Genomic DNA, 26,910 nt, shown 5'->3' with positions numbered 1-26,910 from the left:
GCACGGACGTTTTTTAATACATTTATCCTGAAGTTCGGTTACTTTTTCTTTACGTGAGGTTTAAAGAGTGTTCAAAGTCGGACTCGGCAAATCCCTCTTTATTTTTCATCTTTATTTTATGTAATTTTGATAAAACAACAACAACAACCTCCAAATTCGTTTAGATTAAAGCATCATAATTCTATTAATTCAGTTTTTTACAGACACAGAAACAACAAATGAATTTAAATTTGAATCCATTTTTTTAAAGGACCCTTCTTTCGTTTATAGTAATAAACAAAACCAGGTGATCTCTACGACACTACTGAGCGCTTTATTAAAAAGCCAACACACGTTTATCTTGTCCGTATGAACGGACAGTTCAGGTTATTAAAATGAAGTTTTTCAGACAGAAATCGGTTCTTGTAACCGTCTCTGGAAACGAGTCGGCTCGTGCTCTTTCCGTCATCAAAGCTCATTTATAAATACCCAATATAAGTCCAGCTGTTCCCGAAATGTCCCGCATTAAAATGCTTCGTATCTCAGTTCATACACAGGATCGGAAGTGGCCAGAGGTTGTGTTTGTAGTGTTGCCAACACTGACAGCGCTGCGTGTTCCTGCAGACTGTTGGACTCTGAACGCACCACAGTGCAGCAGCATTTCAGGTGTGTGTGTGTGAAACAGGAAAAACATAAACCCTGCAGCTGTTTGATTTACACACATTGTGTTTTAAAGCAGTTTGTTAGGTAACAGCATGTAAATCAGACAGTTTTGCTCTTTTTAAAGGAGCTGTGCAGAGGTTTTACTTCAGTAAAAGTACAAATACCACAGTGTAAAAATACTCCTTTACAGGTAAAACCCCTGAATTCAAAATAATACATAAGTAAAAGTACTATCAGCAAAATCTACTTAAAGTATCAAAAGTAAAAGTGCTCATTATGCAGACTGCTCCATTTCACAGTGTTATATTATTATAGAATATTCTGTTTTCATCACTAACGAACACATGTAGGCTAAGAGCATTTTAGTACTGTAGTTCGTCAGTGTGGAGCCAATTTCAGATACTTTGTGTACTGCTGGGTAGAGCGGTATTAAAGTACTGCATCGCATCATATTTTTAAATGTAAAAAGTACAATATTTCCCTCCGAAATGAAGAGATGAGAAGTATAACGGGGCACAAAGTGGAAATACTCAAAGTAAAATTATGTCAAAATCGTACTTACGTACAGTGCTTGAATAACAGCTTCCCCCCTGCTTCCAGTATTTGTTGGACTGTTCCTTTTGAAGAGAGTGAATGATGGATAGAAGCTTTTCCATTTGAGCCTTTCTGTTGTTTTCATTCCATCTGACGATCGTGAGCTCTGTGCTTCAGCATTTTCTCGTGAGTTAAAGAGGTTGTTTTTATTTTTTGCTGACTCCATCACCTTCCCAGAACGTGACGAAGCTGAGTCGGCTGCGGTCGAGTCGTACTGGTCCTCGGTCGGTCTTTATCCTACAGTGCAGGTCTCAGGTGTGGGTTTTACCTGTTCGCAGTGCCAGATGAGAGGGGCTCGTCTTAGGTATTTAGCGAAATATCTCGACAAGTTTTGGATTGACTGCCTTGAAATGCAGTACAGACGTTCGTGTTCCCCACGGGATGAATCATACATAAACATCGTCCAGCAGGCAAAACACACTTTCAGTAAAAGTTGAAGACAGCAGTTGGTCTTCAGTGGAAGCAATTAAGAAACAGTGCAAATGTAGGGATTACAAATCAGAAACGCATGAGACTCAGTAAACGAGAGTTAGACTGTAAGAATTAATTAGTAACAAGGAAACTGGGTTCACAAAAGTGTCGGAGTAAATGTCAATTTGTGTTTAACTTTATTTTTATTTTTTACAGCCGCTGTTCAACCCGTCTGGCACTGAAACAGGCTCAAAACAAACCACAGAGACTCTGTGCAGATCCAGTTTGAGCCAGGTGTGTTTGTTTGCATTGAACTCCTTCTCTTTCTTTCCTCTTTCTCTGATTGTAAACTCACGTCGTCACTCGTAGGACTCCCCCCTCCTAAACGAAATCCTGCACACGTTGGCGCAGGCCAAACGCTCGCCCGGCCGTGACGGACAAGTAAGTACCGGACGCCTGCTGTTGGTGGGAGGGAGTGTCGGTGTTGTCCACCTTCGCTGCATGTCCCATCCAGTCCTCATGTGCTTTGGACCATCGGAGGGGGCGGGGGGTTCTGGGTCCAGGGGTCAGGTTGGCCCAGATGGCCTCAAGGTGTCGCTGTAGTCGATTCACATAATGTGGAGTCTGAATGAAACGACTAAATGTGGCTTTCAGTTTTAAAGTCGAGTGTCGGTGCCCTCCGTGAGTTTCCTCTGTGCTCAGAAAGATGGCCGCGACTTCCTTATTTTGTTAATTAATTATGACTTTGCCTTGGGATGTGTTCAAAATCCAGCTGAATTCAGTCTGCACAGTCTTTGAATTTATTCTCAGAAGAGCAGAGTTGTGATAAAACTGAGATAGCGTTGTTTTGCTTATTTTTGTGCTGTTTTAAATTAGTAAAAGCTCATTAACAGTTCTGTTTATGATCCCTAATATTCTCTATAGGAACTGACTGACAGACTTACATTTAACAAAGATCTTAAGGCAAAAAAAACCCCCAAAATAATAATAAGTTATTACCATTGAAGGCCCCTGTCATCAGATTTTGATAAAATAAAATGTAAGCGACCGTGGGACATAAATCTAAACACACAGCGCTAAAGTGCTACACGTGTAGAAGACAGCATAGAGTTTTTGTGATTCTCATATTGCTTTGAGATTTAGTAAACTTGAACTTTCTGTCACAGAGCAGACAGATGTTCTGACTTCATTTTCCTACACACCTGTGCACCAGATGTGCATTAGGCAACAAGGTAATTTTGACTCATTTAAATTTAAAAGAGCGTCTGATCGTCTCCGTTTATAAACCCTGCAGAGGATCGTTTTGTTGCAGCTGCTTCCTGCTGCAGGATTTCCTCACTGGTGTCATATTTTAGCGGCAATACAACAGACTCCACATGCAGCTAAACTGAGAAGAAACACAGCGACATGTTGAGGCACTTTGCGTTGGGTTCAGGGGTCATGGTTCATTGTGCTTCATTCATTTTGGTTGATGTTGTCCGGTCTGAACAGTACACCTCCTGTCCTCAGAGCCACGAGCAGATCCACACCGACGGGCAGAGGGACGCAGCGTAGGTACACGAGGGCCCTTTAAATGAGGGCGTCGGGCAGCACGTGGCCCCGCCGCCCGTAGATTGGACACCCCTAACATAGAGGGATCTTTTTATTCGGTTACATACATGCGAGTTAAAGCTTAGCGTTACAGTTTTACTGCAGGACGTCACATTAGTGGAGTTTCGGCTGAAGAAGCCGAATAAATACTGTAATGACTTTGAAAAGAACTGAAATATCATGATGTTTTGGCTAAAACCGTGCAGGAGTTTTTAAATCAAATCATATTTTAGGAATTTAACCTTTTTCCTCTTTTACAAAATGAGTTTAGACGTTATCTACGCATCTTAACACACCGCTGTGGTCTTTTTAACTGACACGCTTTATGCTACAGGGCGTTTGTAAAAACAGACCTTAACCAGGCGGCGCTAGTTTTCAACAAGCTGCTTCAAAATATACATTTATTGAAAAGTACAGCACCCTCATCATCAGTTCTGTAAATCGACTTTTAGGGTTCACTCAGAGAGACTGGAGCTGTACTGCTGTTCAGGACCTTCATGGTGGTGGTTCATGTGGATTTCAGTTCTGGTTTTATGTGCAGGTTGCAGTCATACTTTGAATCTTTAGGTTCCTTGTTTGTGTTTTCATGTTGCTCTGCTTCAACAGGCATCGGCCATCGTCACATCTGCTCATATTTAAAGTTGTTAAGCAGAAATAACTGAATGTTAAATGAAAGTTATAATGACCTGGTGTTTAAAGAGAGTGGGGTTTAAAGTATCCGTACCAGCGACAGGTTGCTCAGGCAACTTAGTTTGACTGTATACAGGATATTTGCTGACTTTACACCGCTGTTAACCGTGCAAATGATCACTTAAACAAACTTCACCCACCACCTGCAGCTCTGTTTGCAGCAGCTGTGATTCTGCAGGCTGGAATCGGAGTGAAAGCAGTCGAACGGCTCGCAGTAACATCTGGGGTGGAGTGTATCTGAACGCTCCCGAGCACCCTCAGCTGTTCTGTATTTATTTAAACTCAGCTTATTTTAATGTTTGGCAGCACACAAGCTGATTACATACACCTGATTGAGTTTGCAGCTTGACAAAGCATCATTAGTGTGGAAGTCTGTGGCTGCCAATATTAAATAACACAATGTAATGAAGTTTTCTATTAGTGTGCGACAAACTTACATGTTAGAAAATGCATAATTACAGCAAAAAGTGAAAATAAAGTCCACTGACAAATAGTTTTCAGTGTACAAACATACGATCAGTTTCCGACATTTACATGCACACAAGAACTCCGATTACTTTTGAGAAGTCAGGTTGTGCAGGAAAGTGTTAATATGATTGCACTGCAGTAACCTGGAGTCTCTGCTGGTTGTCTGGCATCTTCACAATGACGATGAAACTCCAGGAAGTGACCGTGCCCTGCCAGGAAATAGTCCCGGCCCCTAAACTGCCCGTAAAACCACGACATGTCTTTTTTCACGTGCCAATGAGATAAAACATGTTAATCGGTGAGCTTTACAGGTGCGGGTTGGTGGATTTTGTTGCCTTTGGACGAAGCCAGGCTAGCTGTTTCCAGTCTTTATGCTAAGCTAACCGGCTGTTAGCTGTAGCTTCATATTTAGCATACAGACATGAGGGCGGTGGAAAGAGGATTTCACTAAATGAAAGTTTGGTGGAGTAAAAACAGATCCATAAATATTTATCGCAGATATATCGGTATCGGCGATATAAAACTGGTTTCTTATATTAGGCTGAGAGAACGGCCTGCGTTAATATTTGCGTCTCTACAAAGTTTATCCAGCAGAGGGCGCTGTCACCGCGGTGGCACCAGCGTCACATGAGACAGGGGGCGTCACATCGGTAAAATACAGCCGGAGTCAGGAAATGTAACAAAACTAGAAACCAGCACAAAAATGACGACTACGAACGTAAACCGCCATGTTCTGAACAGACGCATTGCAAACTGCTTTCAGCACCAGGCGGTGCATGCTGGGAAATGTGGGCTGCCGCTATGGCTGCTACTACTAGTTTGTGAAATACATTGCTGGAAATATACAGTGAACCCACATTTCCCCTTTCAGGATGACTCTAATATAACCCCGTCCCTGACAGCCGTCACGTCACTCATGCTAATCGCAACTGTTTAGCTGTGTTAGCGAGGTAGCTAGCCAGCTGTAGCAGACTGAAAGGTTAGCGTCGGAGCATCTCTCCGTCATTGTGCAGCTCAGCAGGCGGCGGTGGTTTGAGTCCGGTGAGTTGTTGACTTAACGCTACGTTGTTATCTAGTTGCTGGAAAGTAAATAAATAACGTCAGGAGCCAGTTTTTTTTTTTTTTTTTTTTTTGTTTGAACGTTTATCTCTTGGCTCGGCAGCAGCGAACCGTGAGTTAATGTTTGTGACCGTTACGTTAACAGCCAAATATTGCTACATGTTTTTCATTAGCGAGGGAAAAAAAGCGTTTCTGATTGGAGTTGAATCCATTGAATCTCATCCGCATGGATCTCCGAGCTCTACTACAGTACAGCTGTACTAAACCGCGTACTCTCTAGTACTTAGCACAGTTTAGAGGTACTTGTACTTGAGTATTTCCATGGTATTTTCTGCTACTTCAGCAAGTGACTGATACTGAATAGTACTGATGTTTAATAGCTATTTATTGTCTTTATTTCCTCAGTTTTCATTTCTAGATTTGGTTGACAGTGTACATGTTAAATTACTTAACATGTTAAAGAACATTTAACTTAAATATTTTTTTAATAAAGCTGTTTGTTTAAGAAAGCAGCCTTCTGAAAATTCGACATATCGGCCGCCGTATCAGGAATCGGCGGGTGTTTCCATCAGGAATCGGTATCCGTATCAAACACCCCACATCGGTCGGCTCTAACCTACATCGAGAAATTGATTAAAGTAAAAGGGGAAATGGCACATTTTTATGTTTTTAATAAAGGCAGATTTTTCAGACTCTGTAGCTTTAGTGTGTAAAACGCTGGTTGCATCACTTCCTGCGGGACGCATGACGCGCCATATGATGACACACATGGAGGGGAGGGGGGCAGCCAGCCACATGACTGAACTGTAAAATATTCATACTTGTGATTCCCACCCGCCCACGCTGCCTCGTCTCCTGCTGCTGCGACACACACTCTCCTCCTCCTCCTCCTCCTCCTCCTCCTCTGCCATTTGGCGTTGAGTCACACATGTGATAACAAGCAGTCGTGTGTGTTTTTTAAAGTTCTTGAATTCAGAACAAAAACTGAAGCGGCGTCTCCTGTAACTCACTGAAGGTGTCCACCTCTGCATGTTGCTCCCTTGTGTCTGTGATGAGTTCGCGGTCTGATGTTGAGTAGGACGCCTCGCCGCTTCTTGGAGGCGCACAAGCGTTCATCAGTCAGTTAAACAGTTAATTGCTGTTCCAGCTAAACTGAATATGTTTTGGTAATTTGAATATGACTTGAACTCTGTCCTGATATGTTACAGACAGAAGGATTACTTGATTTATGAAAATAATCATTAATCGTGACGATATGACCTTATCATTTTATTGTTCTACAACTTTCTAGTCAACCTAATGACTCTAAGCTAGTTATTGGTTCAAAACATAAAGGATTTGGTCTCATGTAATGCATTGTTTTGTGCGATCTCAAACATGTTACCCCGTCCTTCATCTGAGACTGTCCTTATCAGCCAGGTGAGTTAGTTTTTTTTGCATTAATCTTCAACTCTGTGATAAATGAAGAAGGATAAAGTTTTAATAGGAGGAAGAGAGCTGACGGAGGAGCAACACGTTTAAATGTAAATTTATTTTTTAAACTAGTGAGTACCATATTTAAGTCTAAATGTTCTGACGTTTAAAGCTAATTGTTTTCAGGCGTCAGAAAATAAAAGCCTTATGGACTGAGCTCAAACTGTCAGAAGTTCTCGGGTGCGTAGTTCAGTTATTTCTGTATTTTGAACTTTTGTTTTTCTTTCTGCTTCGTTGTTTAGTTAAACGTGTCCTTTTAAATTTACACATTTATACGTAGAAACAGTTCTGCTTTGTTGTTCAGGTGCACGATCATGAAGTACAGGTGTTTTTTAAACAGGACCGGGTCCGCTAATGATGCCCGAACTTGAGATTTCACATTGAGAAGAAAATGTGATGGCTTATTATAACATGTGTTGTACTTTTACCACATGATCTAATTTTGTTTTTACTAGTTTTATTTATTTATTTATTTATTTATTTAAAGTACTGGAAGTCTGGGAGTGTTACAGCAGCAGACATTAGTCTGTTTCAGTCACAGGAGTAATTTCACCTCCTTTTGGGACAGCTCAGGATCAGTGTCTGGACTTTGAGAGGGTTCAGATTTCCCACAGCCCTGAAACGCAGCCTCAGACTCGAGGAGCGGGGTTCAGTGGATCCGGCTCCCGCTGAGCTCCGGATACCGGGATGGAGGAGGACCGGGGGAGGGGATGAGGTGGCTCTCCGGTCCGGTGAGCACACACACACACACTCTCTCTCGCCGGTAGATCGCGGCTGTCGGTCCGTTTTGTGTGTGTGAATGTAAAGGAGACTGGAGGGACAGCACACGATGAGATGCTGATGTTCCCGGGCTCGGGAAGATGGACTGCATTTGTATTGTCACGACTAAGGTAACCCGTTAAATACCAACACACAAACACCGTCGACGACGGATGTACTTAAATAAGAGTCGGTGTTAAATTCGGCGTGTATCTGATCACCAAACAACTCTTATGTCAGTACAAAATCAACTTTCTGAAGCGGTTCGTTTCTCAATCCCTCGGTATTTCCCCGCTAAAATACCGTAGCTAACCGATGGAGGCTGGTAGTGAATTCTGGCTACCAAATAAAAAAAAAAGTTAGGTTTTTACGGAAATGCGTGATATCATAATGGATTTTATGAATGCCGAATTAAATAGAACACCATTGACATATGAAAACTGCTCTCTCGTGTTTTTCCATTGCTGCGTGTTTACGATCAAGTAAGGAATTGTTAATTTGTCATAATGCTTAATGGTAGTTTGGCGCAGCGTTTTCTCCGGAGAACCCAGGGACCTTCAGTTTATTAGCTGCTAATTTGTCACTTTTTAAAACGTTTTGTCACCACTACAGAAACAACAAAAATAAGGTAATGTTGTTTGGCTTTGGCTGCTGATAGTTATTGTTTCATTTGATCAATGGTTTACAGTCTAATCCCTGCCTTTTGTATTGATTACTGACAGTGGCTGATCCGGCTGATTATCAGTTAACTGTACACAGTTTTTAACGGCTGTATGTGATGTAGAGTGTGTGTGCTTTAATCAACTTTCCCAATTAAACATAATGTGCTGTATGGTGTTTATTAATGGCTCAAAGCTCAGATCCTCATTGCCCTTTAGCTTCTCTTATTATAAGTCACATTATCGACCATTCTTCATTCATATAATCTGACGTCCTCTTTCTGTGGCGGCTGTGTATCTTCAGTAGTTATTTTCCACCTTCCACACATTACTTCAGGCCAGGCGGGCGTCTTGAACCGGTGACCTCGTGCCTCTGTATCATCCAGGCTGCTGTTACTACTTCATGCTGTACGCAGTCCTGGAAAAACCTGGAAAAATTCTAGTTTCTCCGATCTGGAAGTTGAAACGAGATCCTCGAACAGGCAGCAGCAGAAAAGGCTGTGTTCAGCTCCTTTATTAGGTTCAAATGGTTCTTGATGGTTGAAGGTGTTTTTGAGTGGGACAGCTGTGCAAACTGTGTTATGTTGTAAAATACCTTGTTTTCCCACGCTTCCTGGACAACCTGGAAAAACTAATCCTCTTAGCTGACACGATCCAAGAAACGTTCACCCAAAACTGTTTTTACCTAAAGAAAGGGCAAAAAAACAGAAAGTTGTTATATGTAAACGTGTTTAATAAAGGGGGGCAGTCAGCATGCAGCTTGTCCTGTTTTCTCCCGTCACAGTTGTTGTTCAGTTACAGTGTGAATCAATCAATTTATATTTGGCAAAAATCTGTCAGAACACAAGATTTCAACACTAAAGAAATCGTTTTAATCGATTTGCATTGCCTTGATTTTCTAGTTTAGTTGTGTTACCGTCTCGTAACACATGAGTGCAATATTCATTTTGAACATATAGCTGAACATAAATACTGATAATAAGACCGATCAGAAGCTGTGCCGTGTGATGGCGGGATGTGGACGTGACCTTTTTATGTTGATATTGTATCGCTCCTCTGTATGGAGTTAACGCGTGTTTAAAGACAAAGCTCTCACATCCAGTCTGGCTCTCTTTGGCTCTGTGTGTCTGCTTGGTGGTTTTAGAAGCTGTGTTAAGGCGAGGCGGCTGATGCTCGACCTTTTTAATAATGTCAGCGTGTTTAGCTCCGATTCCCTCGCCGTCCCATCGTCTGACGGCCGACCGGTTTGTGACCAGTAGTGTTGCAAGTAAAAATGTGCGCAGTATCTTTGCTGTTCCCAGTACTGCGCTCTTCTGGACCGAGATGTCTGGTGGTCTTCCAGGGATCTGCTGTAGCCGCTCCTCCAGTTTGGGGGTCACTGCCCCGAGTGCTCCGATGACCACGGGCACCACTGTTGCCTTCACCTTCCAGGCCTTCTCCAGCTCTTCTCTGAGCCCTCGGTACTTCTCTAGTTTCTCATGTTCCTTTCTCCTGATGTTGCCATCGCTTGGTATTTCCACGTCAACCACAACGGCTTTCCTCTGCTGTTTGTCAACCACCACGATGTCAGGCTGGTTCGCCATTACCATTCTGTCAGTCTGGATCTGGAAGTCCCACAGGATCTCGGCTCGGTCGTTCTCTACCACCTTTGGAGGTGTTTCCCACTGTGACCTCGGGGGTTTCCAGTCCATACTCAGTGCAGATGTTCCTGTACACTATGCCAGCTACTTGGTTATGGCGCTCCATGTATGATTTTCCTGCCAGCATCTTACACCCTGCAGTTATGTGCTAGATTGTCTCAGGGGCCTCTTTGCACAGCCTACACCTTGGGCCTTGTCTGGTGTGGTAGATCTGTGCCTCTATCGCTCTGGTGCTCAGGGCCTGCTCCTGTGCAGCCATGATGAGTGCCTCTGTGCTGTCCTTCAGTGTGTGTGTATATATATATATATATATATATATATATATATATATATATATATATATATATATATATATATATATATATATATATATACATATATATAGTGCTTTACAATAGCACAATAGTGTATGACTCAAGAGTCGGGTCTTCAGCTGTGACTTAGCAACCTCCCTTGGGTGTTTTGACCCGACTCCCTGGGACCCAGGACAGCGAACGCACAGCCCCCCTCGTGTTTTCAGGCCGCGTTCAGAGGTGTAAGGCATTTAGTAGTTCACTAATATACTCCGGACCCCAGATTCGCGCAGGAAGCGAGACGTCGGCGTCTCTGACAAGCCGACTGATACCAGAAAGTCAGTGGGACGTTTTCGGGTCCGTGAGGTGTTTACAGGAAGACAGCCGCGCTTTTTATTTAGCGGTTCCTCGGTTTTATTTCTCGTCCATCGTTTGCTCTACACGCTCACGCTGAAACCTGAAATCAGTGAAATTGGAGGCCTTTGTCCATCATTTTTATTGATTAGTTTGTTCACAACATATAGACGACTGGAGGTTTGCGTTGTGAGTTGGTGTGTATTTGATGAGTGTGTGTATTGACCTCAGGGTGATGTTGAATATTGGAAACATATACATTGTTCGTCAGTGAGTCAGCCAGTGACATAACAATAAATCAGTGATCAGTTTATTATTTAATCAATTAGCCAAGCAGTACAAAATTATAATTTGACATATTTTGACGATGACAATAAAAAAAAAAACCAAATATTTGTTGATTACATCTGCCACAATGTGCCTTTCAGGTTCCATAACATTCTGAAATGAACACTTATTGATTATGTTCACATTAAGTAAGAAAGCTGATCAGATTTAGGCTCCGGGAGCTTTTAACAGCCGATTTTATCACTACTGACTATAATGAATCATTTAATGTAAAAATGTAGATGAATCAATAACCAACTGCTGCTACCAATGATAAGAATTAGAAACTTTATTTCACTTAAAGTGCTTGAGTGTCTCGAGCGTCCTTGCGTTTTAACATCAAATGCTCCTGTTCTTCTCGACCAATCACAGCCTCTGAACGCCCGGCGCGTGTGTCATGTGACCAGACTGGCGGCAGAGAAAACCCACAGAGCATCTGTGGAAACGCACACAGCTATTTTAAACAGCTCTTAATATTCAGCAGAAGAGTCGGATGCTGGTGCTAAGTCCCTGATGTGGAGGCGGGCTGAGTCCTGGACCTCCTGCTGGTCTGGGACCAGATCCCTCCAGGCCTTCATCTCTTTCTCTAAAATCCCATTTCTGTGTGCCGTGTCCTCGTCCTGCTCGCCTCTGATCTGCTGTCAGCTCCAAAATCCCCCTCTGCCACTTTATCCCTAACAACTCACCCTGTACATATACAGCATCCATCTGATGTCTGGCTGCTTTGACCTTTGACCTTTGACCCCCCCCCAGCCCTGTTTCCGTTGGGAGGCCGAAGCTGCGGCCATGTTGTGCTGGAAAAGGCGAAACTGTAGGATTTATTTCTAGTAAAACTGCTCGTGTGTTGAGGTTCAGAGTTTGTTGAAACTGTTGACTTCTATCTGGTAAATGTCCAAAGATGGGTTGTGAAAGAGGGAGGCGCCGCTCTGTATCGTTTAAATATTTAAAAAGTTAGAGAGGACTGCGTCTTTTATGCTTTTCAAAAACGCCGTGAGTCCGTCGGTCACTAAATCGTCTAACGTCAGCTCACTGTTTCTAGTAGGGCTGCAGCTAACGATCATTTTCATTGTCCGTTATTTTCTCGATCAATCGATTAGTTGTTCGGTCTATAAAATGTCAGAAAATGGTGAAAAATGTCGACCAGTGCCCAAAGATGACGTCCTCTAATCTTTGTTTGGTCCACAAGCCAGAGATAATTCAGTTTACTGTCACAGAGGAGCGAAAGGAATATTCTCGTTTAAGACTTTTTCTTACTTTAATAAAGAACAATTAACAATCAAACAGTCAAACAATAATCAAATCCCTCAGTTACACTTAAAAATATTGATGCGATGAGCTTTATCACCCTAAACGGACTCCTGGAGCAGCTCGTCCTGTCAGCGTGTGAAATTTAAAGTTAACTACCAAAATATAGTATTTAACTTGACCTCTAAATAAAATGCTGATTTAAATAATTGTCAGTGGAACAGGTCAAACAGTGTTTCACCCATATGATTCATAATTTTCTAAAAATTCTCATTTCTTTCGTGCAGTCAAAATCTAAATTAGTTAAATAGTCTAATAATATGTTTAATAGCCGTTGTACAGCTTTCACGGTGTCATTTGTTGCTAGTCCGTCTTAAATCAGCAAGAAGTCACCTTTATCCCCTTTTTAAATGGGTTTCAGTTTGTTTTTATCCATCACATGTTTGTAATCGCTCGCCGGAGTGATAGGGCTGCACCTAACGTAGTTTCATTATTAATTCATTAATTCATTGAAGAATAAATTGTCTCAAAATGTAAAAATACTGACAAATGACCGGAGCGTGAACCTGCTCGCTGCCTCTGACCAACAGGAAAAGTGACATGTTTTGTTATCTTACCCTGTATAAATAAAGATTTAATAGATGCATTTGAGAAGCTGTAAGCGGTAGGGCTGTAACTGATGATTATTTTCATTATCGATTAGTCTATAAAACGGTGAAAATCCCAGTTTCCAGAGTCCGAGGTGACGCGTTCAGTTCCCTGAGATCTTAAACAGAGAAAAGCAGTAAATACTTATATTTTCAGTGCAGGAAACGGCGAACGTTTAAAATTCTTTGACTCCCGTTACCAACTTTGTTGACGATTATTTTCCTGTCAGTTGACTAATTAACTAATCCTTCCAGCCCCAGCAAGCAGCATGTTAGATATTTGTAGCTGAAAAATGTCCTAATTGTATTTAAATCATAGATTGTTAAAGTATTAGTAATAGTTAAGTGACCGAACGTCTTTGTCTGTGCCAGCTACGCAGACAGGACGTTGACGCCTCAGGGGATCTGAACCAGCAACCTTCACGGTGCTTGTGGCGCCCTGCAGCGCTAATCTACCCCCTGCCCCCCCCACAGACGAGGTGTTAGAGCCTCAGGTGCAGCCTGTGTGTGTGTTTGTAGGGCAGCGCCTCAGCGTTGGGACTATTTTCAGCTCCTTATTAAGTGAGTGCTGCAGCTCGGTGGCTCAGCAGGACCGACCGCAGTCAGCTCAGCCTAAATACGGCCGCTCTGCTGCCGCCGGCCACGTTCCTGCAGACACACCGACGCCTCCGCGCTGAGCACGGCTCGCATGCTAAAAACCACTTCTTCCCACGAGTTTAAAATGATTACTTCCCTTAAATAAAGTTTGATTTTAGTCTTTAGTCTGTTTAGAGCATGTGGTAATATTTACAGCAGAATGGTTTAATCCTCTGTTTTAATATGTCGGAGTGGCGGTGAGAGAGTTGGAAAGTCTGTCACGTGCAGCCGTTTGAATGGGTTATTTTGGTGCTTTGAGCGTTGTTCAGTTCTAACTAACTTCTGCACTTGATGTTGAACGCTGCTCTGCTCTCTGATTACAGGATGGAGACCTGCAGGTCTGACTAAGCCACTTGCTGAGCTGCTTGCATTTTTATTTAGAGACCTTTCACTCTGCTTTGTTGATACTCAACATGTTTTGCCACAAGGTGGATCCAGTTCTGTCGCTGTAATAATCAGCTTTTTTGCTTTGTACACATCGGCTTAACAGTTAGGACTGCGTGTTGGCGTGAACGGGCTCTCAAACATCAAGTTAGCCCAAGTGCTTTTCAGCTCTGCTATTAAACCCACAGAAAGCAAGCAGGCTGAAGATGACACTGTCCAGTAACAGCAAGTTAAAATACAAACCATCCAAACAGATATTTGGGGCTGGAAGTACGTCACCCTCGCACCACGGGGGGGAACACGGCAGAATATAACTAAACAACGTGCTCTGGATCGCAGCTAGTACCTTTAGAAAGTGACGAGAGAGACGCAGCTGTCGACTCGGGGACCCAGTGAGAGGATGCTCCATCAGCCGATCCACCGGCGTGACGTCAGCGTTGCCCAGGTGTGCTGTGAAAACAAAACAAAGGCCGCCTAGTACACAGTGACGTGGTACCATACACGTCTGTAGGTTTCACCGGCTTGCAGGTGCAGCAGCTGATGGGGGGGGGCAAAAAGCAGGACAGCGGTTTGAACATGAAACTCAGGGATCTAACTTTGGGCTGTTTTTGAGTTGAGTTTGGCAGGAGAAGTAGTGCACACAGTGCAGTTGCAGCGTTTCTCCATGTTTCCATGACCTGAATTTTTCAACACTGACTCATATTAAAGGGTAACTGCACCCTTAAATTAAAGAAGAGAGGGTGCAGCGACAGCGGGAGGCCTCGTCGCCATGTAGCGAGGTGACGTGGAGGGTCAGGGGACTGACCAGAGACACACAGTAAATCTGCTGGAGCTACAACACAGGTTGCCCCGCTGTTTATCACAGTAGGTATCCCTAAATATCTTGTTAAACTCCGAATAACAGTTATCTCATTCGTGTACGACGTTTTCCAGCCGCCGTTTATCAGGCTCGCTGATGCTAACGCTACCAGCAGCTCTGCGTGAGAGGCACAAACGGGGGGCCAGTGTATAGTTTTCTATACTCGGTCATGGCGGCTGACATACGTAATATAATAATAGAATAGTTAGGGAGGGAACTTCTAAATCCAAGCAGACACATAAAAGCTAATGTTGAGCAGAAAAATCTGTGTGTTTTGTGTTTAACATCGAAAGCCAACAAGAATCTGATCTGATTTTGTGCACAGTGCAGAAATGGTGGCGTGTAGTTCCTCTTTAAAATCTGAACAGCCTGAGAGCTTGTGGGTTTATCATCGCCGCCGCCAGCTTCACGTTCACGAGGACAAGCTGCAGTTTCACAGCTGAACACGTGTGGTTTCCTTCACTCTCTACTGGTTACTGGTGGTGTGACTGGGGATGTTTTTAAGTAGTATGGCGTGGCAGGGAAAAAAGGGTTTGGAAACACTGACCACAAAAAGACACACAAGCCACAGTCTGCAGCAGCAGTTTTTCCAGAAAGTGACCATAAACAAAGCTGCAGGGGCTGATGGGAGCGTCGATCAGCTTCTCTGTTTGTTTCATTTCAACTCTGAAGGCTAATGAGCTCCTGTGGTCGCGGCCCAGCAACGCGTACTGCAGCAGTTTCGTTGTCCCAGTGTGCCGATGGAGGAACTCTTCGCTGGTCTCTGCTCCGATCAGCAGCTCACTGCTCTCGTGGGAAAACGTGACTTAATTATTTATGTTAATTACAGGCTGCTGTAGCTGGAGGCCGTGGTGAGTTATAGGATGAGAGTGCGCTTTAAAAAGACTTGAATGAAAACGAGGAAACGGTAAACATGTAGTCACCGCCACCCTTTGGGATGGTTATTTTTGGATTTTTATTTTAGTATTTTTTTTATATAATTATTTGTTCACCATAAGATTTATGTCCTACATTTATACGATTTTGTTTTGTAAAATCTATTTTTATTTTAGCAGCACTATTGTAATTTACTGGTATTATTTTATTTTTTTATATTTTTTATATTATGTATTTATGAATGATTTTATTTTTAGAATTATATTTGTATTTTGTAACTATTTTATGTCTTTTTTATTTATTCTTATTTGTATTATTTTGTTAGTAAATATATACAAATTTAAATTTTTTAAAAATCTTTTTATTATTTTTATTTTAGTAATAGTATTTTATTGTGCATTAATATGTAATTACATTTTTAATTATATTTTTATTTTAGTATTTTCTAATATTGTTGTCAGACTATTTTATTTTAGGTTTATTTTTTATTGAACAACAAAAAAAAAAAATAATGTAAGCAATGCAACAACTCATTCAATATTCATTTTATTCCAGTAGGATTAAAAAATAAGTACATAAATAAACGTAGTGACATCAGTCCGCTGTGTTGGATCAGCTGCTCAGAAACACCAGAAACTTCTGACCCAAAACTTTCCTCCAGCTCTGCAGCAGGAAGTCTTTAAACCTCACATCGCTGACACATCTCTCACCTGGGTATCTTCTCTTGGCTTTAATTTGGCACTTAGTCGGTGGTGCAGGAAGTACTCAGATCCTTTTATTCAAGTAAAAGTACTAATAAAGTGTCTATTTCAATAGGAAGTATAAGAATAAGCGTAATGACATGTTGTCATTCGGGCCAGTATGGTTTGTTGTGGAGTTGACGTCGCTCCGCTGGCTCACGAGGGCGACCTCTTAGATTTGTAGTCATGCAAACAGCTTTAACCTAAACAGTATTTTTCCTGTCTAGGATGGAGAACGCGAAATGCTCCGACACTTGACTTTTAAATGCTTCGCTTTCGTTCGACCCAGTTTCTTTATTTTACATCATTATAGAGAAGTAATAGGGCATAAAACAGGTCTGAGATAACAGCAGCGTCCTGCTGGAGTGCAACGTCAGCTTTAAATTCAAACATCATGTTTGATCTCTAGTTCAAGTTTTAAATTAAAAAGTGGCAGCTGTAGTTTTTTTGTACTTGACTTGAAAAAAGCTCGGGATGGGAATCATCCCCAAAAACTATATTTGGAAAAACTTTGTTTGCCAAGTCATTCTCTGCTCTAAGTATTTGGCTTGCAGGTAGATAAAAAAAAAAAAAATAAATACAAAAAGTATTCAGTATATTTTGGTGTATTTTAGGACTTCTGTGGTCTGAAGACGAAACGGTGACCTCAGCCAGTTACAGTCCTAATCCACGAGACGAAGCTATGTGCAGTTTGCTGACATGTTTGTTTAAACAGATTTGGTCAGAGGAGGAAACAAATGAGATGAAGGCTGCAGGTCAGAGATAAGGTTATAATACCGCATCAGCTGTCCCTGGCTTAAAATTCAATAACCAAAACCATCATATCCCATATAATGACTTCTCCAGACCTTTCCAAACCCAAACCTTTGTGGTTCCTGTTGGTCCTGAAGTGGTTTTCTGAACCGAAAGTCTGTTGGTGAGGAAGCTGTTTTGTAACTAAGTGTATCTCTGACATTTTATACGTAGAGCTGTGTGTGTGATAGTGTGATAACCAAAGAAGAAAAGGATTCCTCTGACCTCATAGATCTCCTGATAACATTGTTTAACAGAAGGAACAAAAAAAAAGTCTGTAAGCTCACCAATGTCATGTATACCTGAACTGATGTCGTGTGTAGTGAGCTTCATGTATTTAAGTTAGATTACACATAAATAATTACCAGTAAAGTATTAATTATTTAAAATAATACCAGCAGCATTTCATTGTCTGTTACAGGAATCTGGTTTATTGTCAATCGCAAAAAGTTACCTAAAGTATATAATTGAAATTTACAGTAAAAATACATTCTATATATTCTGTAGTATAAAGAGCTGGACAGTCATTAAAACACAGAGAATGAAATGTACAAACTTTTGAATAAGGAATGAGCAAATGTTCATAGTATAAAGAATATGTGCAAATAGACGAGTGGAGGCCAGAACTACGTTAATGTGACGAGTGGTGTCGTGTGTAGTGAGCTTCATGTATTTAACAGTTAGATTACACATAAATAATTACCAGTAAAGTATTAATTATTTAAAACAATACCAAGCCTGTCGGTGATGACGGTCACAGCATGGCAGCATTTCATTGTCTGTTACAGGAATCTGGTTTATTGTCAAGTAAGTTTTCACATACAAGTATCGCAAAAACGTTACCTAAAGTATAAAATAGAAATTTACAGTAAAAATACGTACTATATATTGTGTAGTATAAAGAGCTGGACAGTCATTAAAACACAGAGAATGAAATGTACAAACTTTTGAATAAGGAATGAGCAAATGTTCATAGCATAACGAATACGTGCAAATAGACGGGTGGAGGCCAGAACTACGTTAATGTGACGAGTGGGGTCGGCTGGAGGGTAAACACACGTGCAGTAGTAGTAATAATAATAATAATAATACAGACAACTTCTATTATGAGGGAGCAATATTTTATTACCCACCTTCCCCGGTAATACTAATGCTGTTCGAGTTTCGCTTCAGTCTAAAATAAGCACAGACGTGCGTGTTGTTTATCAGCAGTGTGAATGTAACAGTTGTTGTTGTTGTTGACACACATCATGCGATGTGATCACGTTGAGTCCAACTGTGAAGACAGAAGCTCAGAGCAGGAAGTTTAACAATTCGCTAAACTATCACCGCAGCACAACCTGCTCCGAGTTTGTGTTGTGAGAGGCTGATGTGCCCTGAAGGAGGACGCAAGCCAAGAGGAGCATCCATGCGCGTTAAACACACAAACACACACACACACACACACAGAGGAGGCTGCCAGCAGACTGCAGGGAGGTGAGGAGAACAGAAGGAGAGGTTAGAGAGGAGGAGGAACAGAGAGGATGCTGGGAAGGCGTGGGCGGTGCGCTCAGATGAAACAGAAAGGAAGGAGGAGAGGGGAGGGAGACTGGCTCTTGTTCAGTGCACTGTCTGCGTTTAGTGACCTCTGACCTCCCAGCGACGATGACGTCACCAGACGAGCTAGAAGTTAAATTGGCAGTTTTCCAGTGGAAGTTCTGTGTTGGGTTTTCCTAGAGAAAATAACATCTGTGGTGGATGAAATAGATCACATTCATGCAATTTGTTCAGCAATTGAATCTCACAAAGTCAACACGCGTTGTGCTATTTTTAAAACACACACACACACACACACAACCAGTAGAAACAGGAAGTCAACATCGTACAGCTTTCACATGGTTGAGGTGTTTTTCAGAGACGTGAAAAGAGCTCCTTTTCTGCATAAATACAAATTTAAAATTGAGTTTTTGGCAGACAGAGGAAGCTGTCTGAAGAATCACTGTTGGCTTAAGTATCTTGTCATTATTCTGGATATTTTATAGACTAAACAATTAACCCAAAAAAACGTGTCAGTAGTTACTTTTTCATTGAAATGTGCAAGTTTTTAAAGCATTTCAGCAAATGTTAGGTTCACCTCGGCGTCCCCGCCCCTTTGTGGTGGCGTTTCAGCCTGTAATGGAGAGCGACAGCGGGACATTGATGCTTTGTTACAGTAAAAGAAGAAAAAGCAGGCACCACAACATCAAGGTCTATTTCTGTTTCCATCAGCCTTCATCACATCTTCTCTTTCTCAATATACTGAATTTACCGCACCAGCCAAGCGCAAAACTTTGTTTGAATATCTTTTGTATGTTGGAGTCTTTTACACAAATTTCTGTTGTGGGATTTTAACTTATTTTTATGTACTAATAAAAGTGGATGGAAATGCACCTTTATTATTATTTGCAACCATAACGAAACGGCCTGTTAACGCTCCCACAGTGAAACGGATGAGATGATGCGTCGCTGTGCGTCTGCAGCAATATGTCGATCGTTTATTGTTCTCATGTATGACCATGCAATATTTAGTGTTTCTTTGACTGCTTGTATTCGTAACAATCTCTTCAGTTTCATTTAACTTTTACATATGTAGCCTTCTGATCTTCAGCGGCCATGTTTTTTCTCCTTGTGTCGAGTTATTGTAGTTATCGGTGTGAGGGTTTACGCTGCAGAGCTGCTTTCAAAGAGGCGAGTATCCCTCCCCCCGGGTCTCTCTCCATTTGTATTCAGGCTGATGGAGAATCTCTGTGGTTTTCCTGCATATTAAACTGAGCCGTCATATCTGCAGCAGCCTGCGCTCGCTATCTGCCACGCTGAATTATGGATTCCCCTTTGTGTTTCTGTGTGTTTTAGAGAGAGAGAGTGATGGATGGATGAAAGGGAGAGAGAGAGAGAGGAAGACAGGGAGATATATTAAAAATAAAAAGAGAAAGATGTGAATTTTGTTAACATGTTTCCATTATTAAAGTAAAATTAGGGGACGGAGGTTATTTAGAGAGCAAATGTTTGACTGAAGCCAGTTTATTCCCCTGCACGCTCGCTGCAACAAGAGGTTTCATCTTTAACCCTTTGATCATATTAAACCCCGTTATTGCTCCTGTTTGATAATACCTTTTATTTCCAGCACTTGTCGTTCACTATATTTGTATTTTGTGATTACCTCCTTTTTTTTTATGTAGTTGTTTTCACTGTTACTGAAGGAGTCCACCTTTCCTTCACGCACCGGTTACGACACATGAAGGCGGAAGGCGAAAGCTTGTGCTGGTTGTTTGGAAGAGGAAGAGGAGGAGGAGGAGGAGGAGGAGGTGTAGTTGTTGTCGTGCCGCTGGAGCTCGTAGTCAGCCATTAACTGTAGCGTTGAATCCCCGGATCGTCCTGTCCACCTGCCACAGTGCCTTTGAGCAAGAGAACGAGACAGCTGTTAAATGCAGCTCGATGTGGTAAAGTCTCTGCTCCCATTCACTGATTGACTGACTGATTGATTGATTGATTGAACAGATTCACCAGTTCTTCTTGTTCTGTTGTGTTTCCGATAGCGGCTCAAGGTGTGTCTGCTGCCCCCTGCTGGTCGAGACCCGGGTTGTTAAAACACACCACCTGAAATCCGTAGGATCAGAACTTTTTTTAACATTTTGCTGATTTAAAAGCTCACGCTCCTTTGGCCTGCTGGTAGAAATGCAAATTTGCTAAAAACTTGCACTTCACAAATTGAATCAACAAAATAAACTTCTCTCTCTCGGTCATGCTGAAGTCGAAACAGATTTCAGGTGATAGAGGTGTCTCTGACCGTAGGCTGCAGGACTCTGGCTGCAGGACTGGATGCTGTCTGCATTTGAGCTGCAGACTCCGACAGTCCGACTCTCCCTCGGAGCCGTTTGGTGGTTTATTTCTTGGCCTGGATTTTTCCTTTTCCTCGCCGGCCTGTCGGCAGCTTTGTTTTCAAGTGGCCTCTGACGAATCCAGCTCCCTTTGTGTTTGTGGCGGTCTTTGTCGGGACAGGAAGTGCTGACGTTTCGATTGACTTCACTGCTTTCCCACAGAGAGCAGATCACACGGCTCCGGCTTCCTCTCCCTTCGCTCTGCTAAGAGCTTTTCCATGTGCCACTTTCCCCTGAACCCTGCAGCCCGACCTGATCTCAGGGCCTGATCTCAGACCCCCCTCTGCTCTGAGTCCTGGTCTGATCTGAACACCTGTTCAGCAGCTGGAGGACTTCCTGTGGTCTATAAGGGAGGAATCAGCAGAGAGCTCCTCATATTGATTGTGCAGGTGTCAATACTCTGAATTATTACACAGCAGGTGGTTGATGCTGTTAATTGTGAATATGTGGGGCATCAGATTAATTTATTAATCTGCGATTAAAAGTCCAATGGATCTATAAATACCAGGAAACAATAAAAAGAGCCCAAGGTGACGGTCCCAAACCAAAGATAATCACTTTACTGTGATGTTAAACAAGGAAAAGCAGCAAATCATAACGTTTGAGAAACTATCAAATATTTTTACTTGAAAAAGACATTATTATTATTATAGTTGCAGATTCATTTCAACTAATCAATTCATTGAGTAATCATAACAGCTCTAGATTAATCTAGATTGAAAATAATCATTGGTTGCGGCCCTACTTTGGATCCCCATTAGTTGTTACCTTGGCAACAACTACTCTTCCCTAGGATCCATTTTTAAAAAATACAGTATGACCAACAAATGTTTACATTTTTATTTCATACAGTAAATACTAGTTAATCAGTTAACATTGATTTGTACTTCTATACTGCACAGAAAGTTAAAGATGATTACATTTGCTTTTTATTTTGCATGAATAGTTAGTGGTGTTTCCTGTAAGCAGCCTGTAAGCACAGAGGATTCTGGGTAGGGAGCGGCACTGAAACGATGGCAAAGCTCAGATATTATCTCAAGCGGCTCTGATGTACCCCCCCCCCCCGGGGCGACGCCTCGCCATCTGGGTCGACACAGAGACGAGAAGTCCCTGCCAGGCGGTCTTTTGGGACGAAGATACAAACAACCAGGCAGCGTTAGAACAGCAGGGGGCCGCGGTGATTGGGGGGGGGCGCGTTGTTTCAGGTGAGACATAAGGCTCTTCTCGTTTGTCCGTGTTCGAACTCAGCACGCCGTCTTGAAGGACATCTCAGTTCCTAAAAGGAAGAGGAGGCCTGCCGGAGGAGCTATGAGCGAGCATGCACAGGTGTATCCTTTTTGGCACCTGTGACGTATAAAAAAGAGGCGTGACACCCCCCCCCCGAGATAACGTCCTACCTCAACCTAACCAAGTAGTTTTGGTGCCTTGACCTGACCAAACTGCGACCGTTTCGAGGCGTGTCCTGCAGTACTGTGCACCCGCAGGTGGACCTGCCTGGGACAGTGGACAGGTGATGCAGCTGTGCCACACGTCACATGTAACTGACGTTGCTTTAAAACGACGGCTCAGAAAGAAGGATGTTTGGTGCCCGATGCTTCGACTCGTCTCTCCTCGCGTCTCTTCCTCGCCATCTCCACTCGCTTCTCAAGCGGGAGGGACTTAGACGCGAGGCGTCCTGGAAAACCTGGAATATTGCAGTGTTTTCCAGTACTGGTGAAAGTTAGATACATTACTTTAAATTTGCAGAGGATGAAGTACTTCAGGTTTGTAGTTGAGAGAAACTTGTGGTCTTGTTTCACCGCTGAAAGCGGATCTCTTTTGGTTCTGGACGGCTTGTCGATCCGAGGTTCCCAACCTCTGGGTCGGGCCCACGCAAGGGGTCTCAAGATAAATGTGAGGAGCCGTGAAGTTACAGGCAACAAACAGGACAGCAAACGGGGAAAAACAGTGGTCGGGAGTGAACACCGCATCCCTTTAAAGGGTCGTGAGGCAAAAAGACCTCAAACCACAGCTGTAGATGGCTGTGGAGCCAGCGTTATAGACCGATGTGTGTATAATTACACCCGAAGTCAAAGTTTGCTTAAACAAATGGAAAGGCTTCGTGCTTGTCCTGTTATTCCTGGAATATCAGAGGTGTGTATTCTGGTATAAAGTTGATGAATACTTTAGAGAATTTAGGGTAATGTGAGCAGATTTTAATATACATGAGTAGACAGTAGAAAGCATTTATTGCATTAGATGATGCTCTGCCCAAACTGCAGCCAGAAAAAACATGCAAAAACCAGGAAGGAAGAATATTTTAGGCTGATGGAGGAGCTCCAGCAAGTCATGGAGACATGCAGGCTGCAGTCTGTGTGATGGTGTGCTGCCCCCTGCTGTGTGTTTGTGGTGGTGTTTCTGTCCACGTCAGTCTGCAGGGTTTCCTTTAATGGTCTCTACTGGGTTCACTGGGATTTTCACAGACTGTCTTTGAATATCTTCAAGTAGTTGCTGTTCGGTTTAGTGCTGAAATAAGTAGTTGTTTTGTTAGTTGATTATTGTTTATCATCCCTTCAGCACATTGAGTTTTCCTGTAATAAAATGTGCCGTATAGATAAAATCGCCTTTCCTTCATGTTATTTCAATGTGATCGAATTCTTACATGGAGACATTTTGAGTTCTTTAGTGGGAAATGAGCGCAAGATGCTATTTGGAAACTAACATGAGGACAGAAAAAAGGAAAGCCACGAGGAGAGCGAGAGCCCGTAAAGGCTCCTCCGATGTGCCGCTCTTCTCTTCTGAGCTCCGACTTTACCGTTAAAGCATCTGAAGCAGCCGTCAGCAGCTCCTGTCTGCAGCGAGCTTTTGTCTGGGTCCTAAGTGGATTTCTGGAGGTTCATTCAGAGATAATGATCTCCTCGGGAAGTGTAAGTCGCACTGAATGATTCAGTGTGTGTTTCATGTCTGTGAGTTCAGATTTGACCGAGTTATGGCTCGGAGCAGGCGTGTGATTTACTCGAGCTGTAGGTTTGCCTCCCCTCAGACTCTCTGGCGCCCCCCTGGGGAGGCTTTTGTCTTTGCGCTGCTGAATGTCTGTTACGGTCCGTATCCTGTCATTACACCAGGGGTAAAATGTCTTCCTGAGCGAGGAGTTAAATTACAGAGGAGCACAGTGAAGATGTTATTTCCCACCTCCCGCTGTGATGTTCATCCTGTCTGAACGAGTGGACGGAGGACCGAAAACCCCCCCAAATATCACTACTTTATTTCTTAACTTATGCCTCTAGGTTTTCTATTTTTTATATAGCTTATAAAATATCACGCACACAACAGAGCATGAACACAGTAAAAATAAATAAAAGACAGAAACGGTACAAAACACGCCTGATGTATCCGGTGGAGCCACCTGCTGTGCTGTAAGCCAACAGGTAACCCAAGGACTTCAGACCAAAGCACAGCACTTTCATTCTTTAAATACTACCTGACCCGCGACCCGAGAGGACTGGAGACCCGGGTCATGCCAGGCCCACCCGAGACATCTAAACACACACACACACACAGATAGAGATAGTGTGTGTGTGTGTGTGTGTGTGTGTGTAGTGAGTGATGTGTAAAAAAGCAGCAGGGTAAATTTAGAAGGAGGCCATCACATCTGAACCTGTCAGCTGCTATCACTGTCACTGCACACGCTCAGTCTGCACTGCTGGACTGCACTGTCTCTCTGTGTGTGTGTGTGTGTGTGTGTGTGTGCGCAGCCTGACTCAGGCTTTAATAATGAGGCGCTCAAACAGCACACACACCCAGATGGAAGCTAATTGGTGCAAACTGTCCAAAATGTAATTGACTTCTTGTGCTGCCTGTCTGTCGTTCTTTTTGTTCGTTCTTCCTCCCTCGTCGTTCGTTTCCACTCTTTTATTTTCTAACTGCGCTGAGTAACGAAGTGGGAGGAGATGCTAAACTCCTAAATGATTTCCTCAAACTTTAGTTTTTGCAAGTCTGCCAGTATCAGACACACACCGCTTCGGACGCCATTGTTTGTTTACATCCTTCTTCCTGGAAGCCCGTCCCTGGCTCCTCCTTCCCGGTGACGTCACGCTGGTCGTGAAAGATGGCGGGCTACGATTGGTCGTAGCCTCTATAATAATCTGATGCAGCGGCCGTCTTAACAGACAGAAAGACGGTGTAGTCTGAACAGTTCATCATGAGGCATTACAGCTTACATATTAGTGTTGAGTTAGGATTTAACTCGGGGGTCTGAGACTGTGGGCCTCCTCCCATCATACACAGCTTGAAAAAGCTCAAAATCATCATTATGTTATTCGATCCCATAGAAACTCAACAACTGAGCCTCATATTGCTGTTTGACACAACTTCAGACTGCACCAAATACATAAATCTCCGTCCTGAGGCACGTTTTAGTTTCCGACTCTGCGTCTCTTTAACCAAATCACGCGCTTCTCTGAGCCTCGCCTGAAACCCGAAACCTCTGCTTTAAGTGATCCTTCAAAACCGCGTCTGCGAAGTGACGTTTCGCCAATCCCGATCTCATTCCTGCTGTCCAGCTTAGCGCCACCTTCAGGACAAACTTTACATTTGTAGCTCCACTACTGCTAAGAAAAGACAGTTTAGCGTGCTGTTTTGTTTCTGTCCAACACTTTGAGATGGGGCTGTAATAAACACTGCAGCCTCTAGGTGGAGCTAGCAGGCACTCTTCATTTGAGTGGACGTTGGTTTTATGAGGCTTTTGAGGAAGATTGTGTTGTTTTTTATGTCTAATTTTCATTTTCTGTCGCATGTGACTTGAAATGAAATAATTCACAAGATAGTTTGAATCACTTCTCAGCCATTTTATAATACGAACAAAACAACTTTATAAAAACGATCTCTCCTCCTCACTTCTCACATTTTCTCTCATCTCCTCTTCACCCTGAATGACTAACGCACACCGAGGAGGCGAGAGACAGACAGTGTGTGTGTGTGTGTGTGTGTGTGTGTGTGTGTGTGTGTGTTGTAGACGTGCAGAGAAACGGTCCAATTAAAAGCCGGCAGATAGAGACGAAACAGACAAGAGCGACGGCCCGCCTCTCTCTGTAGTTTCTGTCGTTTGTCTCAGGAGGAATCTCGCAGCTTCCTGTCGTCTCCGCCCAGGATGAAATCTGCCTCATTATCACACACACACACACACACACACACACACACACACACACACTGACTGATCAGTTTCTTTTGTCTCCGAGGGAGGTTGTCCCACGAACTTCTCCTCCGGTGTTTTTGTTTTTGCTGAGCTCAGTTTTGTCCTCATGTTTGTCAAAGCTTCATCATGTTAATTCATTTACACCAAACGTCCTCCACTGCGCGGACTTTCTGTCTTCCTGTTTGTTAGTTTGTTTGGACAAAACACACTCTGGGGAAACTGTAGCGGGCACGCTTTCACTATTTTTCATTTCTAAAAATAAACGATAATGAAAATAAACGTTAGGTGCAGCGGCGTGTTGCTCAAGGCCGGCTGTGTTCACCAAACGCACCGTGTTCTCTGAGGCTGCTGAAGGGATTAGTCGATCAATTGATTAGTCAGTCAGCATAATAATAATAATGATCGCCAACTTCTTTGATATTGAAGTAATTTTCTCGTGTGACTGTAAACTGAAAACCAAAACCAGCAACATAAAGACGTCATGTTGGGCCTTTTCTGCGACATTTAATTGATTGAACTCATCAGTTAATAGAGAAGATGATTCTCAGATTAATCAATAATAAAAAGTTAATTGCAGCCCTGAGTGAAAATACTGCAAGATTAGAAACTGACCCACTGACAGCAAAGGGCCGATATCTTTGTGACTTCCCGCTGTCGCACTGTGGCGTTAACGACGTGTGATGGAGACGAGAGTCGTCGACCG

General features: G+C 42.8%; 1 protein-coding gene and 1 long non-coding RNA gene across 26 annotated transcripts in view; both read left to right on the top strand.

Annotated features, from left to right (window-relative positions):
- dlg1b (discs large MAGUK scaffold protein 1b) overlaps positions 1–26,910 on the top strand; it is a 127,303-nt gene that overhangs the window by 25,103 nt on the left and 75,290 nt on the right. For 13 of the 25 annotated variants that reach the window (XM_044219698.1, XM_044219696.1, XM_044219699.1 and 10 more), the window contains exons 4-5: positions 1,864–1,941; positions 2,017–2,088. The exons of 7 other annotated variants lie outside the window; for them this stretch is intronic. In XM_044219698.1, the coding sequence (XP_044075633.1) occupies positions 1,864–1,941; positions 2,017–2,088 (150 nt within the window). 5 more of the 25 variants (XM_044219723.1, XM_044219704.1, XM_044219703.1 and 2 more) reach the window with 4 other exon arrangements.
- LOC122886994 lies at positions 14,314–15,252 on the top strand. Its single transcript, XR_006380451.1, has 2 exons — positions 14,314–14,735; positions 15,056–15,252. It is a non-coding gene; the product is annotated as an uncharacterized LOC122886994 (long non-coding RNA).

Source organism: Siniperca chuatsi, linkage group LG13 (assembly GCF_020085105.1).
Source record: "Siniperca chuatsi isolate FFG_IHB_CAS linkage group LG13, ASM2008510v1, whole genome shotgun sequence".
In the NCBI taxonomy this organism is placed as follows: domain Eukaryota; kingdom Metazoa; phylum Chordata; class Actinopteri; order Centrarchiformes; family Sinipercidae; genus Siniperca; species Siniperca chuatsi.
The sequence above is the reverse complement of the archived record's forward strand: the minus strand, read 5'-3'. Positions and strand labels throughout refer to the sequence as shown.